General features: G+C 40.1%; 1 protein-coding gene across 14 annotated transcripts in view; it reads left to right on the forward strand.

The window, feature by feature from the left end:
• Nucleotides 1–19,410, forward strand: part of TTLL5 (tubulin tyrosine ligase like 5) — a 285,182-nt gene that overhangs the window by 18,497 nt on the left and 247,275 nt on the right. For all 14 annotated transcript variants that reach the window (XR_010342086.1, XR_010342087.1, XR_010342088.1 and 11 more), the window contains exons 6-7: nucleotides 5,231–5,361; nucleotides 13,293–13,375. Coding sequence is in view for 11 of the 14 variants with exons in the window: in XM_012438103.3 (XP_012293526.1) it covers nucleotides 5,231–5,361; nucleotides 13,293–13,375 (214 nt within the window). In the remaining 3 variants the exon portion in view is untranslated. The remainder of the gene's footprint in view (nucleotides 1–5,230; nucleotides 5,362–13,292; nucleotides 13,376–19,410) is intronic.

The following is a 19,410-nucleotide window of genomic DNA, read 5'->3' on the forward strand; positions in this document are numbered from 1 at the left end:
CTTTTAGCATGATGGTAGTTTCTATTTCTTTGTTTTTAAAATAATTGAAGGGGAGGATATAATATAGCTATTAGCTGATAGATCACTAAACATAATTTTAATGACAGGTTGTTTTGTGATTTTTGATGTATAATCAGGAAGGAGTTCACAGAATTGAGTGTCATTGGTGTTTGGATGAATTGTATACTACAATACTTGCAACGATAATCAGTCATGTATATATAAACAGTTATAGCCTTATGATCACAGGAAATTAAAACTATATATCAATTCCTATGTATAATTTTGCTGTAGAGAAGGTATGATATGATGTAAAAGACAAGTATTAAATATGTTAGGCTAACCTGTTCTTTGTGGGAAATGAATGGAAGAATTAAAAACAAGGGTGAGGGAGGCTTTAGACATGTTGGGAATATTCTATACACAATCTGAGTGGTGGTTACACAGGTGTGTTCACTTTGTAAAAATTCATCATGCGCTGCCTTGTATTTTGTATACTTTTCTGTACATACGTTAACCTCATTTGAAAAGCGTATTTTAAAAAGTGAAAATTTTACTGACAGAGCTTTTCCTTTAATAACATTTTAAATTTAGGTTATTTAGGTTCCCTTCAGTATACTTAAAAGTGTGGTGTTGGCTAGGTGCATTGGCTCATGCCTGTAATCCCAGCATTCTGGGTGGCCAAGGCGGGCAGATTGCTTGAGCCCCAGGAGTTGGAGACTAGCCTGAGGAACATGGCAAAATCCTGGCTCTATTAAAACAAAAACAAAAATTAGCTGGGCATGGTGGCACACCTTATTAGCTGGGCTGGGCATGCCTAGCAACTTGGGATGCTGAGGTGGGAGGATTACCTGAGCCTGGGGTGGTCAGGGCGGCAGTGAGCTATGATTGTGCCACTGCACTCCAGCCTGGGCAACCAGAAAGACCCTGTCAAAAAGAAAAAAATGTGGGGGGTGGTGTTATAATTTTATCTTAATATAATATTTACCATTCATCAGATTCTTTGGAATGATTTCAGTTTCTGATGAAAAATCTTAGATGCCAGCTTAAACATACAAGAGGATATATAGTTTCCCAAAATTCTTCTAGGATGTACCAAACAAAGAAGTTTGAAAAACACTGATTTGGGGCATCTGTAGGAGAATGCATTCTTTTTCTTACCCTCTGGTTCAGTGTTTCTGATTTCCTAATGATTTGGAAATTACTGTTGTAGATTAAATCAGCAGTTAGTGTGGGTCCTGGACCATCTTTATCAGAATCTTCTGGGGTACTAGTTTAAAATGCAGAACCCTGGGCTTCATCCCAGAATGTTGAGAGGTGAGGCCCAGGAACATGCATTTTTTTAGGAAGTTCTCTAGGTGATTTGTATGTACACTAAAATTTGAGTATCTCTGCTCTGGAATTTCAGAAGAGGGCAATGGATAAGAAAGAAATATTTGTCGTACCTAGATTTGACAAAGCAGCTTTTGAAATCATAGAAAGAAATTTGAACTGTGGAACAGGTTGAATTAGTTTTTAATGATTACCACAAAGGTTCTTAGGTAGTTTTGAAGGAATGGAACAAATTACAGCCCAATGGGTCCAGTTGAGGCTAACCTGGAGTACTGTACATAAGAATGTGCCCCTGATATTATAGCAATTATTACCCTGATTTTAAGGTGCTAATTTCCTTGGTTTTCTTTATCACTTTGCCTCTTCTATATCCATCTCTCAATGATGTAGTTCTCAATGAGGTTCCTAACCTGGGTCTTTACTGTAATAGGATCATTATCCCCTAAAATTAAGGTCTGTCTTGGGTCTGATCCAGGAGGGTCATTGCAGGCCTCTGGTGCTAGTGATGAAATGAGTTCCACATAGTTATATGAGAGATTGAGCAGTTATTGCTATGGCAATAAATTTGTAAATATGGATTAAATAACCATGTATTTGATTTTCCTGGACAGTCCTTTTTAAGAATATACTAAATGCTTTTCCTCCTAAAAACAAATTAATAAAACATCTCAAATTCTGATGTTTTAGTAGCCAATCTCTCACAGTTTACATACTACTTAGAATTAACTCAGAATTTTTTTTTGTCAGGCTGTTTCTCAGAAGGTCACATCTGTAGATTCCTGTGGCATAAAAACTTCCAGAATGCTTTGGTCTGGGAGCTTGCTTTTAGTTGGAGTACTGGTGTTTTCTTCACTATCTGAGTAATCCAGATGATTTTATATTGTTAGAGGATCATGATTCCATTAGAGTAAAACACACAGGGTTCCTAAAATATTTTATAATGATTTATAATAGTGAATAGCACAGACTCTTTTGAAGCCTTTGAAGGTAGAATTTTTTTTCACATGTTCAGTTTTTATAACCTGAAATTTTGGGTATATTTATCAACAGTCACACTTTAAACAGTTTTTTTTTTGTTTACTTATATTTGAAATCTGTTTTAGAATAGATTTTATACTTGTGAATCAATTTTTAAAAACCCATTTGAAATAAGGGTCATAGACCTAAATGTAAAACATTAATTGTAAAACTTGTAGAAGAAAACAGAAAATCTTTGCAACCTTGTGTTAGACAAAGGATTCCTAGATACAATAAAAGCACAATCATAAAAGGAAAAAAATTGATAAATTGGACTTTTTAAAAATTAGAAATATCTGTTCTTCGAAAGACACTGTTAAGAAAACGAAAAAAACAAGCTATGGACTGGAGGAAATATCTGTAAAACATATAACTGATAAAGAATTTGTATCCAGAATATATAACAAACTCTTAAAACTCAATAATAAGGAAACAAACAACTTTATTTTTCAAAATGGGTAAACTGTCTGAATGAATGTCTCACCAAAGAAGATACAGGGATGGTAAATACAAGATGCTCCTGAACAGATGCTCAATAGCTTTATAATTAGTAGAATACAAATTAAAACTATACAAAGTATTAATATATGCCTGTCAGAATGGCTAAAAACAAAAACCAGAAAACATCAAATGTGGGCCAGGATGCATGGCAACTGGAGCACTATTTTGCTGCTGGGAATGCAGAATGGTATAGCCACTTCTTGTGAAATATATATTTAGTCTCCCTCTTGTTTCCTGACATATAATTCCTTAACTTCTTGGAATCTCCAGAGTGAGAAGTGTCTTTTTATATACTAATGACTTAAGTAGTGCCTGGCAGCCCCTAGGTAGCCTTAGAATGGGGACTGGTCACAGGAAAAGACCAAGGCATGATTAGAGGGTTAGGATTTCCAGCCCACCACTTAGCCTCCAGAGAGGGAAGGGGGATGAAAGTTAAATTAGTCACCAGTGTCCAATCAATTATGCCTTTGTAATGAAGCTTCCATAAAAACCCAAAAGGACCGGGTTTGGAGAGCTTCTGGGTAACAGAACACATGGAGATTCTTGGTGGATAGTGTGCCCAGAGAGTGTGAGAGTGCATATAAGTTCTGTGGCTCTTTTCTCATACCTCACCCTGTGCGTCTCTTCCTCTATATCCTTTGTAATATCCTTTCTAATAAATCAGTAAACAAAAGTGTTTCTCTGAGTTCTGTGAGCTGCTCTAACAAATTAATTGAACTCAAGGAGGGAGTCCTAGGGACCTCTGTTTACAGCCTTTGGTTAGAAGTGCGGGTGAAACAAGTTGGGGCTTGCTATTGGCATTGGAAGTGGGAGGCAGTCTTATGGGACTGAGCCTTCAACATATGGGAACTAACACTACCTCAAGGCAGGTATTGTCAGAATTGAATTGTATTAGAGGAGACCCACTGCAAGATTGCTTGCTTTGTGTGTGGGGAAACCCCCTACACATTTGGTGTCAAAAGTGTTGAGTGATTATGTTGAATTGAGAGTAGAGAGTAGGAAAAACACTTTGGTTTTTCTTCAATATCTCAGAATATAGCAGGAGAAACGGAGCTTGTTTTTCTAAAATCCTCAATACCATTTGGCAGTTTATTATAAAGTTTAACATATACTTATGTGTTGATTGTAAAATGTGTCCATAAATGTTTTGACATTGCTTTCAAAAGGTTGAGCTTAATTTTTCTGTTCTTGAGTGTTGACTGGATTTAGTGACTTGCCTCTAAGTAGTGGAATATGGCAGAAGTGACTGTTGCTTCTGAGACTAGATTGTGAAAAACGTTACAGCTTCTTGCTCACTTTCTTGGATCACTTGATCTGGGAGAAACCAGTTATCACGTCATGAAGTCACTTGGCCTTATGAAAAAGTTCATGTGGGGAGGAACTGAGGCCTCCTGCCAGCAGGCAGCCCCATGTGAGTGACGAGCCATTTGGAAGTTGGGTTTTCCATCCCCACTTGAGCCTGATGACTACAGTGCTGGCCAGCATCTTGACTGTAACCTCATGAAGGACCTGGGGACAGAACTGCCTAGCTCTCTCACTCCTACATTCCTGGCCCCAGAAACTATGAGATCATAAATATTTATTGTTATTTTAAGCTGCTGTGTTTTAGGGTAATTTGTTGTATAGCAATAAATAATTAATGCAACTTACTGAACAATCAAGCAGTCCCACTTCTAGAGAAATAAAAACTTATGTTTACACTAAAACTTATGAAAACTTACATTCATATAAAAATCCATATGGAAATGCTTTGTAGCAACTTTATTCATAATCTCCCAAAACTGTAAGCAACCCAGATGCTTTCAAATGGTGAATGGATAACTGTGGTATATCTATCTATACAATAAATCACTACTGAGCAAGAGAAGGGACAGAATACTGATACATACAACAGTGATAAATTTCAAATGAGTTGTGCTCAGTGAAAGAAGCTAGTCTCAAAAGGACACACACTGTCTGGTTTCATTTATTTGACTTTCTGGAAAAGGCAATATTGTGAGGACAGAAAACGAATGTTTTCCCGGAGGCTGGAGGTGATTGGGAGGGTCCTCTACAGAGGGACTTGAGGTAACTTTCTGTGATGTCAAAACTGTTCTTTATCTTGATTGAGGTGATGGTTACATAATTGTATGTGTTTGTCCAAAATCATAGAATTACACATTAAACAGGCCAGATTTTACTGTATGGAGATTTTATCTTAATGGAAAAAACTGACCAAAATGATTATTAAGCCTTTTGGATTAACAGTGATATGTTTAGGATATAATATTATCTTCACTATCTGCTCTAGGACTGTGAACTATAAGTCTTTAGAATGTGGTAACATAGGAAAATTCTGAGTCATAGTTTACTGAAATGGAAATACTTTTTTGATTTTTAGGTCTTACGAACTAACCCGGAAGGACCGACTGTACAAAAACATTATTCGAATGCAGCATACACATGGATTCAAGGCTTTTCACATTCTCCCTCAGACCTTCCTACTGCCAGCTGAGTATGCGGAATTCTGTAGTAAGTGCTTGACAGAGAATGCCCCAGTTCCCAGCACCTGAACCCGGGGGCCCCAAAGGCCTCCTCCAGTTGTCAACCAGTCAGGGCTTTCCAAAACCTTAAAGAACTGTGACTCTTTAGTAAAACAGTTGCAGAGGTAAAAGCTATTTTTATTCTGATATGCTTAGTAAACTTGTCAGTATCATTTACGTAAGGACACATTGGCATCACATAACCATGCCCCTGTCTTATATATTTTTGCTTGAATGTCCTTTCTCTCCATTGATCTCTTAGTGCCTATGTAAGGATTTTTTTTTTTTTCTTTTGAGACAGAGTCTCCCTCTGTAGCCCAGGAGTGCAGTGGCATGATCATGGATCACTGCACCCTCTGCCTCCTGGGCTCAAGTGATCCTTCCTCCTCAGCCTCCCAAGTTGTTGGGAATACAGGCACGCACCACCGTGCTCAGCTAATTTTTAAATTTTTTTGTAGAGCTGGGATCTCGCTCTGTTGCCCAGGCTCGTCTTAAACACCTGGGCTGAAAGGGTCCTTCCCTCTTGGCTTTGCAAAATTCTGAGATGACAGGCATCATCTGCCACACCAGCTGGTAAGGATACTTTGTATTCCTGCATGTGAATTACACATGCTTCCTTTTCAGTATCCCTTTCTCTCTTGCCACTGAAGAAGCATGTCAGCCTTGATTTCTAGTCTTGTGTAATTTATGTTCTTTAGGGGTGCAGGTATCCCATATCTTTTGATGTTAGGGTTTGGAGCTACAAGTTAGTCACATTTTCTCCTCTTTGAGTTCAGACTAATAAAAAAAATATACATGGGAGCCAAATAGGCACCTAAATGTCAGCTGCATGGTGGGTAAAGTGACACAGGAACACATGGCCTGAATCCAGATCTAAAATGGGCTTCTTAATTTCTTTTTCATCATTGTCAACTTACCTACCCACGCCCAGGCAGAGGCACCGGGCTGTTTCAGGCTTTCCTCCACAGGGACAGAGTCTGACTCAGTAGGCTTAGTGCACAGAAGAGGCATGAATACAGACAAGATGTGAGGCAGGTCTCTTGTGAAAAAGTCCAAATTACAATGGTAATAGCTAATATTTAGTGAATGTTTACTTTCTAGTAGGCTCTCTTTTAAGTGGCACCTCTACTCTGGTAATATTATAGATGAGGAGACTAAGATACAGTTTGGTTAAGAAACTTTCCATAAGTTATGCAGCTTACACAAATGGTTGAATTCGGGTTCAAACTGGCAGTTTGGTTTCAGAGGCAATGCTCCTCATCTCGGTGCACCGTTGCTAATGGCATTGGGCAGCATGCATGCAATGACCATTTCCCAGTAGCACCAGTGAGAGAAGTCACTTCTCCCATAAGGAGCATCAGGTGAGATGCACAGAGAGAACAGTTTTCCTCCCAGGAAGTCCAAGAAAGAGACTATTTCTGTTTTATGGATAGATGAAGTAGCATGGGGAGAAGACAGCATTATCTCTAGACTTCCTGACTTTTGATTTTTTTAACCTATTAGGCTTGCCAGTCTCTCTGGGTCACCCAATGGGTGGTTCATCTTGTGGCAGAACAGACCAGCAGTTCATCAGGAACGCTTGGTCCACCATTTACCTAATAGCATTCGTTGCTCTAGCTGGGGCCATTCATTGGTTGGTGATTCATTGTTTGCCCACAGATGGCTCTTCAGTGGGTCATATAGAGCACTAATTAAATGAATCAACCTCAGAGCTTCCATGCTCTCAAAGATACAAATTTGTAGTTAAGAATCTTTTTTTGCCATGTGACTTTAGCCAAGTTACTCAAACTTTGGTGTACCTTAATGTCCACATCTGTAAAATGGGACTATCGCTAGTGCTGACCTTATAATGTTGTTGAGGTATTTTAAGTAGGTTAATATGTGGAAAGCACTTGGAATGGTGCCTGATAGGGGTGGCTTGATAAATGTTTAATACTATTTCGTATTTCAGGTTATGTTTATATTATTAGTAGCAGTTATGTTTAACTACTAACTATATTAATACTACTGTGTTTTTACTGTTTTACTATTTTAGTATGTTTAACTAAATTTGTAGTTATGCTATTAATAACGACTATTAATTAGTATTAGTTAAGCATAATACTAATTAATAGTATTATGTTCTGGCCCTCCAGCACTGGAGTGTGGGCAATAGGAAATTTTTTTTGGAAGGAAAGGGACACCATAAACAGACTGGCCTTTAGAAAAATAACTACGTGAAATGAGTCGGCAGAAGCAGAGGGAAGAAAGACCTTCTTTCTAGAAGGTCTCTTTGAAGGTTATTGCAGTGATGTGGATAAAAAGTGTTGATGGACTGAACTAGGTCATGGGAATGCATAGGTATGAGTAGAAAGAGGGTGAGAACAAACATCACTGCCTGTGTATGCGGAGTGAGGCAGGGGTCAAAGAGGCGTCCTAAGGTTTGAGTCTGAGCAGCTAGGAGGACCAATGAGTTTTCAAACAGGGAATGTAACCAGGAAGGCAAAGGAGAAACTGTCAAAGAGGAGGAGGAATGTTACATTTCAGACAAGGAATGGATTTGGATGTCTATGGGGCATCCAGGTAGTGTGTTTTGTAGACAGTGTAAGAGCAGCTTTGAGTTCTGGCCAGAGATGTAGATTCTGGAAGTTGCAGATATGGAGGTGGATATGATCACTAAGGGAGAGAAAAAAAGAGAAGCAGCACCACAGACAATCAGAGGAAAGGGAGATTGAAGAGGAACAAGGGAATGAGATCTCAGGAGGCAGGAGAGAGTTAAATCAAGAACCCAAGTAGAAAGGTGAGCATTAGAAAGAGAAGTGAGCATGTGTCTCCTAAAAGAGGGGAAGGAAGAAGGCTAAGTTGAGGACCCAGATAACATTTTAGATGGAAAGGAAAGCAGATAAGTAGGTTTATGTTACAAATTCCTAGCATTCTTGGTGAAAAGGTTGATGAGGTCTTGTGCCAGGAGTGAGGGGCCTAGGGATAGGTGGGTGCCTAAAAAGGCAGAAAGGGTTTTGAATAGCCTCTGAAGGGCCTTTGAAAGAGAACTAATAAGGATCGGATATGAGGATTGCCTAGAAACACTAAAAACACCATCTCATGAATTTATAGCTTTTCTTTCTAATAAGAGAAAACCTGTAAAGATGTAGCCCAGAAACCAATCACTGTCTCCAGAGATGTGAAAGCCTGGGTACTCCCCAGACTCTTCTCAGTAATTTGAGTGTAGGGGTGGGAATACATGGCACACAGGCCTTTCTTGGCTCCTGGTGCTGTCATTGCCAGTTACAGTATTTAGTTGACTAGAATTCGAGGTCTGTGACCCTGAAGACCCTGACTAAGGAACTGTTGCCAGCTCCAGTCACTCCCCCTAAGGGGACAGCTTTCTAAGCAGAAAGAGGAAGGAAGCAACACAGAAGAAAGATGGGGTGGTGCCAGTATCAGAAAAGCAAAACTTTCCCCAGAATTGAGTTCTATAGCCATCTCTAGTTGTAAGAGAGACTGAGAAATGATTCTAACGTGAATTTTCATGTCAGCCAATTAATTACAGATGACTACATTTCAAAGCAATTGGTAAATTTGTAGAATTACAATTTTAGAATTATAAGAGATCTTAGCAAGTCAGGCTAAATTTTAAAAATCTCATTTTAAAGGTAAGACTAGATGACTTAAGGAACTTACCGGTAGAATTATACACTTGAAAAGCCAGAATTAGAACTCAGATCTTTTTATTCCAGGTTCATTGCTCTTTCTAGTAGACCAAGCCTGCTGCCACTATGGGAACTGGAAAGCACTTGAAAGAATTGTGGAGCCTGTTGAGTACATTTTCATCTTGAAGCAGAGGCTCCTGAGCTCTCTGCCTAGCCTTTGCTTCTGATTTTTCTTGCTTCCTACCCACATTTTTAGAACCTGTAAAAGAAATCAATCCTTGTTCTAAAAATATCACAAATCAAGGAGAAAAGTCTAGCATGAAATAAAGTCTTTGATATTTAGAATTTCAAGAACATTTAGATTTCAGTGATAGTGAAGCACCTGAAGAAGCATTAACTTCTTTTTTTCTGAGATAGAGTTTTGCTTTGTCACCCAGGCTGGAATGCAGTGGTGTGATCTTGGCTCACTGCAACCTCTGCCTTCTGGGTTAAAACCATGATTCTTCTGCCTCAGCCTCCTGACTAGCTGGGATTACAGACGTGCACCACCATACCTGGATAATTTTTGTATTTTTAGTAGAGACAGGGTTTCACCATGTTGGCCAGGCTGGTCTCGAACTCCTGACCTCAGGTGATCCACCTGCCTTGGCCTCCCAAAGTGCTGGGATTACAGACATGAGCCACGGCATCTGGCCAGAAGCATTGACTTCTGTTCACAAAGTAGAGGGTACTGTCTCCAGAGAGCTTTGGTCCTTTTCTCTCCCTCTTCCTCCCCCTCTCCCCCTCTCCCCCCCTCCCCCTTTCTCCCTCTCCTCCCTCCCCCTCTCCCCATCTCCTCCTCTCTTTTCCTCTCCCCTTCTCCCCATCCCCCTCTCCCCCTCCCCATCTCCTCCTTTCCCCTTCTCCTCTTTTCCTTTCCTCCTCTCCCCTCTCCCCACTCTTCCCCTCCCCCTCTCTCCCTCCCCGCCCCCCCTCCTTTCCTCTTTTCCCTCTCTTCCCTTTTCCTCCTCTTCCCCTCTCCTCCTCTCTCACCCAGGCTAGGGTGCAGTGGTGCAATCATAGCTTACCTTAACCCTGAATTCCTAGGCTCAAGTGATCGTACCACCTCAGTCTTAGAAGTAGCTGGTACCACAGGCAGGCACCGCCATGCTGGGCTAATTTTTTTATTTTCTGTAGAGACAGTCTTGGTGTGTTGCCCAGCCTGATCTTAAACTCGTATCCTCAAGGGATCCTCCTGCCCCAGCCTCTTAGAGTGCTGGGATTATAGTTGTAAATGAGCCTATTAATAAGTAGCGTGGTCGTTTTCTTAGACATTTCAGTGGAACCCTGTACTTCTGCTTTATAACTCTCAGTGTCTGTAATTACTTGTTCAATGTCTGTTTTTTTGGCTAGTCTAATCTTCATGATGGTAAAGACTGTATCTTTCACTGCTGTGTGCCCCACACCTAGCAAACTGATTGACACAGATTAGATACTTAGAGGCATTGAATGAGTGACATTTGAAAAGTTGTTTTTTTTTGTTTTGTTTTAATACCTTTTTGCTCAGGCATTCTGTTGTCTGCTCAGTATCGGGAAAATGGCAAAGTGAAAAAAATATATAAACTGAATACGTATACATATATTCAGTGGCCTCACTTTATGGAGGTTTAATTTTTTTGTCATATATAACTATAAATCTGTCTTCTATAGCAGGACTTTAAAATTATATAAATTATATTTTTTGAAAGGTAATATATTCCCATGGTACAAAATAAATTTCAAAGCAATCATCAGTGAAAAGTCTCCTTTCTCCTTGTGTTTCTCAGTCATCTAGTTTTCCTCCCCAGAGATGATCAGTGTTACTAGATTCTTACATACCCTCTAGAGATATTCTTTACGTTTACTAGCAAATAACTTGTGTGTGTATATGAACAGATGGGTGTATGTAACATACATTGCCCAGCACTTTCTGTTTTTTTCATTTAACAGGTTTTCTTCAAGATCATTCCATATCAGATCATTAATGACATTCTTGTTTTGTGTGTCTGCTTAATATTCCATTGTGTAGATTAGATGTCTGCAAACTATATCCCTTGAGTGAAATTGGTCTTCTGCCTGTTTTTGTGTGTCCCACAAGCTAAGGCCTTTTTTAAATGGTTGGAAAAAAATCAAAAGAAGAATAACATTTTGTGGCTTGTAGACATCATATGAAATTCAGTGTTTATACACAAAATTTTGTGTAACAGCCACACCCCTTTGTTTGCATATTGTTTATGGCTACTTTCAAGGTACAACTGCAGAGTTGGATAACTGCCACAGAAACTGCGTGGCCTGCAAAGCCTCAAATGTTTATTCTCTGGCTTTTTACAAAAATAGTTTGCTGACCCTTCATATAGATGCATTGTAGTGTATTTAATTAATATTTTGCTGTTAAAACACAGCACTGAAAATCTTGTATATGCAATATTTTACACGTGTGAGTAGAACTAGAGGATATGGTTCTAGAAGTAGAATTGCTCGTAGAGTTAAATTCTGTGTGGCACATGACAGTTTTTCTAATTCTGTTAATTCTGGATCAAGGGAAAATACAGAGGAAGACGGGAGAGAGTGGACAAAAGATCTTTTTTTCCTCCTGGTGAAATGGTTTGTGACATTGACAAAGTCAAGTTTGTGTGGGAGGCCTTGAAGAGACTGGCTCATGTCAGAGGGAGAGGAAAGAAAAGGAGACAAGTAGCTGCTGGCAAGTCATCTGGGAAAAGGAGCTGAGCCTAGAGAGCTCCTTCTGAAGGCCTGCCTGATATAAGCCCAAATGCAGGGTGGAGGGAAGTGTGCAAAACTTCGGGACTCCAGTATCTGAAAGTCTTTTTCTGATACTGGAGCCCTAGAAAATGACGTGCCTCTTAATAAATAAAACCAGATTAACAGAAACTATAGGGGACTTTCTTAGGTTTGTGCCATTGTATTCTAGATGAAATGGGACTGATATCTTGGTGCACAGCAACTTAGGCAATTGGGAAAAAGGAAGTCTTTGTGGGATCTGCTCAGTAACATTTGCATTTGTTTGATTTATTTCCCCACACTACTCCTTCCCTATCTCTCTTCTTTCATCGAAGAAAAATACCAAGAAAAAACAAATCTCTTAATTTTTATCTTTCACCTCATCTCTGCTTTGAAACAGTAATGACTGCTGCCACCTGACGTATTTCACCAAAAGTGGAAGAGGCACAGTTGGGACTAGTGCTCCCTCTCCAGTCTGGGATGTGAGAATCAGCAGCACTGAGAGCTCTATCCCTGCTTCTCTCCACTGACTTCTGACATTCCCTAAGTGGAAGACAGAGCTGCTTCCCCTCAGACCACTTGCAAGCCTTTGGAAGTCTTAGTGTCAGTTGTCTGCTTTCTCTTTTCATGATCGAAAGGGATTTAAAGTGTAAAGCTGAACCTGGGAAAGGAACAGAAGCAAATGGCACCTTTTAATCACTTGTAAATGATTGTCCTTCCTCTTCGCTGGCATATTGCTTGAATTAAGGCGGTTTTTATTTTATAAGCTTGGAGGAAATATTTAAGGAAAATAGCTGTATTACGAGATCTAGATTTTGGCTTACATTGACACTGTGTGCCTGAGGTCCTTTAGTTAACAGAGGTGAGAATTTCAAAGATTCATGATGGTTCTTTGTGACAATAATAGACTAACATTTAGATGTTTGCCTTGTTTTCATCTTTTCATTCAAGAAAGAGGGGACGCCGGGCATGGTGGCTTATGCCTGTAATTCCAGCACTTTGGGAGTCTAAGGTGGGAGGATTGCTTTAGGCCATGAGTTCAAGACCAGCCTGGGCAAAATAGAGAAACCTTGCCTCTACAAAAAGTTAAAAACAGTTAACTGGGCTTGGTGGCCCATGCCTGTAGTCTCATCAACTCAGGAGGCTGAGTTGAGAGGACTGTTTGCACCCTGGAGGTTGAGGCTGCAATAAGCGATGAAAGCACCACTGCACTTCAGCCTGGGCAACAGAGCAAGACCCTGCCAAAAAAGAAAAAAAAAAAGAAAAAGGAAAGAGGGGAAATGGTGGAAGGAATCATTATGGGAGTGATTTTGCTGTCCTCTTTTCTCCTCCCTCCTTTCCTCCCTCTGTTTGTTTTTGTTTTTAAGGCAAATCCAAAAAGTACAGATAATTTTAGTTGCTGTCCAACACTTAGAAATTTGTAAGCTTATGGGTTCCCTGAGTAGATAACTCTTGTTGAAAGTTGATATAATAAACTCAAGTTCATTCTTTTTCTTTGTTTTCTCCCTTTTTTATCTCCCAATATTTTGAGCAGATTCATATTCAAAGGACCGGGGACCTTGGATAGTAAAACCAGTGGCTTCTTCTAGGGGCCGAGGAGTCTACCTGATCAACAATGTAAGTATGCAGCAGATGGCAAAGCTCTTTCCTCACTTGTTCTTTGCTCCTTCACCCTTTGTACTGGTTACTAATATAGTTCCATTTCATTAAGAGCCGGTGTGCTCTTCTGAAATCTGCATTCAGAAGTGAATTGAGGGTGGGTATAAATAGACTTGTTGCCTTACTTATTGGCAGGAATCTCCTGCACCAGCAGTTACTGCATGGCTGAAAAGACACTTGATTAAATTTTGGGGGAGGGCAACCTGTTGTGTTAGCAGAAAAGAGGCACCTTTTCTGCTTTTAGCATATCGTGATGTTAATTCCTACACACCTGCATTAATTGATAGCATATATGTGTCTATTGTGAGCAGAACTGTGGGTTCTGTTCTCAAGATTATCAAACAAGTGAACTTTAATTTGGTATGGCATCCTTGCTACTACTGCTGCTTCTCCTTCCTTCGGAGGCAGAGAGACCAAGGCAAGTTTTAGAGCCTCTTTCTGCTCTTCTTCCTTTGATTTCTCCTCTTCTTTTTTCAAAAGCTATCAATATCTTGATTCTTTGTAAAATTCTCATTAAAAGTTGTCTTAAATTGAATGCATATACATGGCAAATAAAATTCCTACTGGTCTCACTCCCTTGACTTTATTAATAGTAGTTAGTAATTTTAGTTGATTTCTATTTCTTTCATTGATATTACCTTGTATTGTTAATTCTCAGTTTGGCATTTATTGCACTTACATCACATCCCACCTTCCCTTGCACATTTGTTTGATTAGTTTTTATTCTTATGTTTTAAACATTTATAACAGTCTCTTCAGTAACTATGATTCAGTTTCTTTATAAGTTGACTAAAAAATTTAAACTCAGTGGAAACACTCTTGGACTCTTGAAGGAGGAAATATTAGAATAGGTAGCTAGGCAGACATGAGCAGGGCATGACAGAACCACCACCAAGGAGTATCAGGTGATCATCAGGTGATGGTCAGGCAGTTGTTAAACTGGTGTCTCTAAAATAATAATTGGTAGCAGCAGATGCCAGGGATAGGCAGGTTCCCAACAAATAGAAAATACCTGAAGTCGGTGATCAGCCATTTCCCAATAAGATCTTAGGATTTGGACAAGTAGGCTCAAGCATGTGCACTAAGAAGCAAAATAATGGAGTTTAACTGGTATATGCCCTTCCTCTAGGAACACTCGACTGGTAAGGCAAAAATGCTTCAAATGAGCATGCGCACAACTGCAGTAAACACACTGCACATGCAGCCCCTCTTAAGTGCTGTCAGGCCACTGCACATGCAGACAGGCTGCCCCATGGAAAAATCAAGGGAGGAGAAATGCAAAACCCTGGAAGCATGCCAATGTATAAAACCCAAGTCTGAGGTCAGACAGGCACTTGGATCTCTCAAGTTGTCTGCTTGGCTCTCTTCCGAGTATACTTTACTTCCTTTCATTCCTGCTCTAAAACTTTTTTTTTTTTTTTTTTTTTTTTTTTTGAGACGGAGTTTCGCTCTTGATACCCAGGCTGGAGCGCAATGGCGCGATCTCGGCTCACCGCAATCTCCGCCTCCTGGGTTCAGGCAATTCTCCTGCCTCAGCCTCCTGAGTAGCTGGGATTACAGGCACGCGCCACCATGCCCAGCTAATTTTTTTTGTATTAGTAGAGACGGGGTTTCACCATGTTGACCAAGATGGTCTCGATCTCTTGACCTCGTGATCCACCCGCCTCGGCCTCCCAAAGTGCTGGGATTACAGGCTTGAGCCACCGCGCCCGGCCCCTGCTCTAAAACTTTTTAATGAATGTTCACTCCTTCTCTAAAACTGGCCTCGGTCTCTCACTCTGCCTTATGCCCCTCAGATGAATTTTTTCCTTCAAGGAGGCAAGAATTGAGTAGCTGCAGACCCATATGGATTTGCTGCTGCCGATATACTTTGGGATTCTGAAATTTAACCAGTATTTAGACCTGGACCTGTTTTTTATTCTTCCTCCTGGGCATTTGGTAGGCACTTTCAGTCTGGAAACTAGTGTTTTTCTTTAAGGAAAATTATCCTCTTATTTGTCTCCACTCTTAGAGCTCTTTTTTGAGGCATTCTGGATCTTCATGTTAACTTTTCTCTCATTGTTAATTCCTTTCCCATCTTTATCTTCTAGATCACAGGTTGAGGTTTATCCATTTTATTGTTCATTCATCTACTGTATTTTTATATTGGATATCATAGGTTGATTTCCAGAAACTCATATTCTGATTTGCTTTATTTTTACTTAGAAGTAGTAACCTTTTGTTGCATAATGGATGCAGTTTGCCTGCCTGTCCCTCTGAGGATACCAGTGGAAATTTTTGTAAAGTTCTCTTCTGTCCTTGAATTTTATTGGGATTGTCTTTTCCCCTGCTATTGGATTTTCTCAGTTTTGATGATCCTTAGGTGTTGGACCCTATGAACAAAAGACCAGACTGAATAAAACTGGCAGCTGCTCTGGTTTCTACTGTGGTTGTGTAGGACTCTTTTCCTAACAGCTTCTCCCTGGAAGAGTCTGACTGTATTTTGTGTAAGGGCAAAATGTGTTGACTATCAGGCTTCACTTTAGGTGGATGTGGTGAGGAGCATGCCTCTTTCACCTTCCAAAACAGAGTGGGCCACATTGTGAATTTAGAGGAAGATTTGGTGATTTTGGGCAGAGCTACCTTTCTTCTCTTTTCCTTTTTGTGTGTATTGGGGATAAAGTAGCCTCAAGTTTCATTCTTTACCAGATCCCTGCACCCACAAGTCTACTGGTCTCACTGTTCCAAATGCTATTTGTTAATTATCTAATTCGTATTCCTTGGCTGATCCCTGATCTTCATGTTTATTGACTACAAACTTGGAAATTTGCAGAAGCCTCCTTGGGAAGATCACTCTTATCTCTGATATTTTGGGCTGGAACTTCCTCTGCTCTGTTTTCTCAACATGATCCCATCTGCTTTCTATCTTTTAGGATTTCTTTAAACGTTTGGACTTGTCTGGCTCCTTTTACTTTTTTCTAGCTTTGATATCATTTCATTGTTTTGAAAATATTCTTTCTGTCTTTCCACTGGAACTCTGAAAGGGCAGGGAGAGGTAGATATGTTATGTGTGGGACCAAAACCCCATCTTAAATTCCCCAATTGTCTTTTCACATTGAACTGTTTCCCATATGTGTAGAAACTAACTTTCTGAGTGATCTTTCATATTAGAAAGTCCTTAAATTCAGTCTGGACTCAAAACCGCACAGTAAACAATGATGGCCAGACCCTTCATACCGAATAAATATAGGATCTGGTTTTGATAGAGCAACTGCTACAGCCCCAGGCATTGGCTACAACTTCTGTACCTGGCCTAGGCCACTCTGGAGGCCTTTTACCCTGAGTCTCCTGTGACATAAGGCAGTGATCATATGCCTTGGCTCTGTCTCCTCTTGTCTCTGCTCTGACCTTGGTGTGAAGTCCCCTCTCCAACAGCTTTTCCTTCAGCTCTGTGCCAGGAGCTCCAGTGTTGTTTGAATCTCATAGACGGCACTAGTTTGGGTTTGGGTTTTAGCTGCCAAATGGAATTGCTATTGAAAGTCAGCTATGGTACGAGTTTGCTTTTTATTTTCTTAGACATGAGTCAAAAAGAATAGGATCTATTCCCAGCTCATCTGGGACTCTTTTCTTTTGGAATGCTCTTTTGCCCTAGTGATTTGTTATTTTAAAGCTAACATCATAAAGGATAGAAAAGTTAAACTTTCCTTGGTGGAGCTGAGAACCCTGTGCCCAAACTCTTCCCTGGATGCTGAATCTCAAAGGGGTGACATGTCTTTAGAGAATGTGTTTGGCGGGCTATGTAAGTGTTTTTCTCTCCCACCTCTCCCTGGGCTGAATCTCTTGAGACCCCCTGCATAGATCAAAGTACTTGGCAGGACTTTTTACCTTCCCCCTCCCTCTTTGTGAAGCTTTGGAATGAGTCTGATTCTTTTAGGTATTTAGTGGAGGTGCCAGACAGAAGCCTGGGAACATGCCAACAGGCATGAGGGGAGCTGGCAACATGCGGACATAATGGGAAAATACTCCCATTTCACCCTGAAACTGGAATTTTACCACCTTTTACCCAGACCTGCAAATCATGTTGTTAATACTCTTCTCTCTCCTTACACAGAAGGCATAACCATTCCCTCTTTTCTATACCTGGATCCTTTCCCATGGAATATGTGACCCATTAGCCAACTGGATGAAGTAACTCTTTCCAAGGCTGCTGCCTGCTTTCCTTTTAGATTTGAGCAGTAGGGTGAGGAGAGGGAATGCTGAGGTGGAGGGTCTGGGAGCAGAACTCATGTGAGTGGGTGAGGGATTTAGGCAGTGGGGATGGAGTTAGTGTGAGGCCCAAATGAAAATATCTTCCCCTGTCTTCCCACTGGAGTAAGAGGGCCACTTGTTAAAACTTCCCTATAATAGTCATAAGCTTTTGGAAACTCTCTGCTAATAGCAACTTTTACCATTACAAGAGCAGGATAAAGGATAGCAAGAGCATTACTTTAACACTGAAAAGAGAAGTGTGGACCACAGATGGAAGCATCTCGGTTGGTTGGCTAACCTGGTCTGGTAATGATGTGCTCTTTAACTCTAGTAATACAGCATAAAGGGACAAAGCTGTTTTTTTGCTCCACTCCTTCAGTAACCATGACTAAATGCCATATTTTCCAAATTTAGTATATTCAAATCCAGGAGGGGAAAGAACGGGTGTTTTCTGATTAAGGTATTGAATTTGATTATGGAAGTCAAATTTAGTCATCCTTGTCTCAACACATTATCCATGGTAAATACAGTATTGATACATTCTCTGAGATTTTCATATATTAGGAGAGTGTTACGTCACTCTGGTCCCTCCTATACTTGTGAATATAATGCTGTACTCTCTTCTTTCTGTTTATGTTTTTATCTTAGGTTCCCTCTGTTTATCTAATTGCTCAGCAAGTATTTTGGGAGTGCCTGCTATATTGTCACTCCTTAAAAGCTTTTGAGAAATTCTCCTAATTATTATGTATCTCCTAATTTTCATAATAACTCAGTATTCTGACTAGAATGGCGTGTGGCAGGTAGTGATGAATGCTGTTGAGCTTGGGGCTTTGCAATTAGAACCACATATATACTGTTAAGTTTGCAGTAATAATAACATCTTCATTGAGCCTACCGCTGACCTTTCTAAACATAATCTCATTTAATCTATATATGAACCCTATGAGGTAGTTACTATTTCGTTAGTAAGTGGTAGAGTCAAGGTTGTAACTCAGGTACAGCTGGTTCTGGCATAGACACTCTTAACCATTCTCCTTTACAATGACTTGGATACCATGAGCTTTAATCTTAAGTTAGAAAGATGTATTTCCAGCCGGGCACGGTGGCTCACACCTGTAATCCCAGCACTTCGGGAGGCCGAGGCAGGTGGATCACTTGAGGCCAGGAGGTTGAGACCAGTCTGGCCAACGTGGTGAAACCCCATCTCTACTAAAAATACAAAAATTAGCCAGGCATGGGAACACTTGCCTGTAATCCCAACTACTGTGGAGGGAGGCTGAGGCAGGAGAATTGCTTGAACCTGGGGGGCAGGGGTTGCAGTGAGCCGAGATTACGCCTTTGCACTCCAGCCTGGGTGAAGAAACGAGACGATCTCAAAAAAAAAAAAAAAAAAAAAAAACAAAAAAAACTAAGATGTGTTTTCCAACTTTCCCAACAATTCAGATTCCTACTTTAGCATACTTCGGGAGGCAGTTTGAGCTTTGAATTGAAATAATTTAAAATGATTTAACTAGAGATTGATGAAAAGGAAACAGGTTTGAAGATATCAGAAAGTTTTTCTTAGTTGCTCTTCAGTCTGTAACGCTATGCAAAGAAACTATACCCAAACCTTTCTTTTTTTTCTAGGAGCTTACACTTTAATTCCCAGTGCAGATAGAAGTGAGAGATAAAGACAGTAGAACAAATAGGAAAGTTAACTAACTAATGTAAGGGTTTGTTTTCTGTAAGTCAAAGAATAAATGTGTATGGTGAGCAAGGGAAGAGAG

This window comes from Aotus nancymaae, unplaced genomic scaffold (genome assembly GCF_030222135.1).
Source record: "Aotus nancymaae isolate 86718 unplaced genomic scaffold, 86718_ANA_hifiasm-v0.15.2.pri h1tg000011l, whole genome shotgun sequence".
NCBI classification, from domain to species: Eukaryota; Metazoa; Chordata; class Mammalia; order Primates; family Aotidae; genus Aotus; species Aotus nancymaae.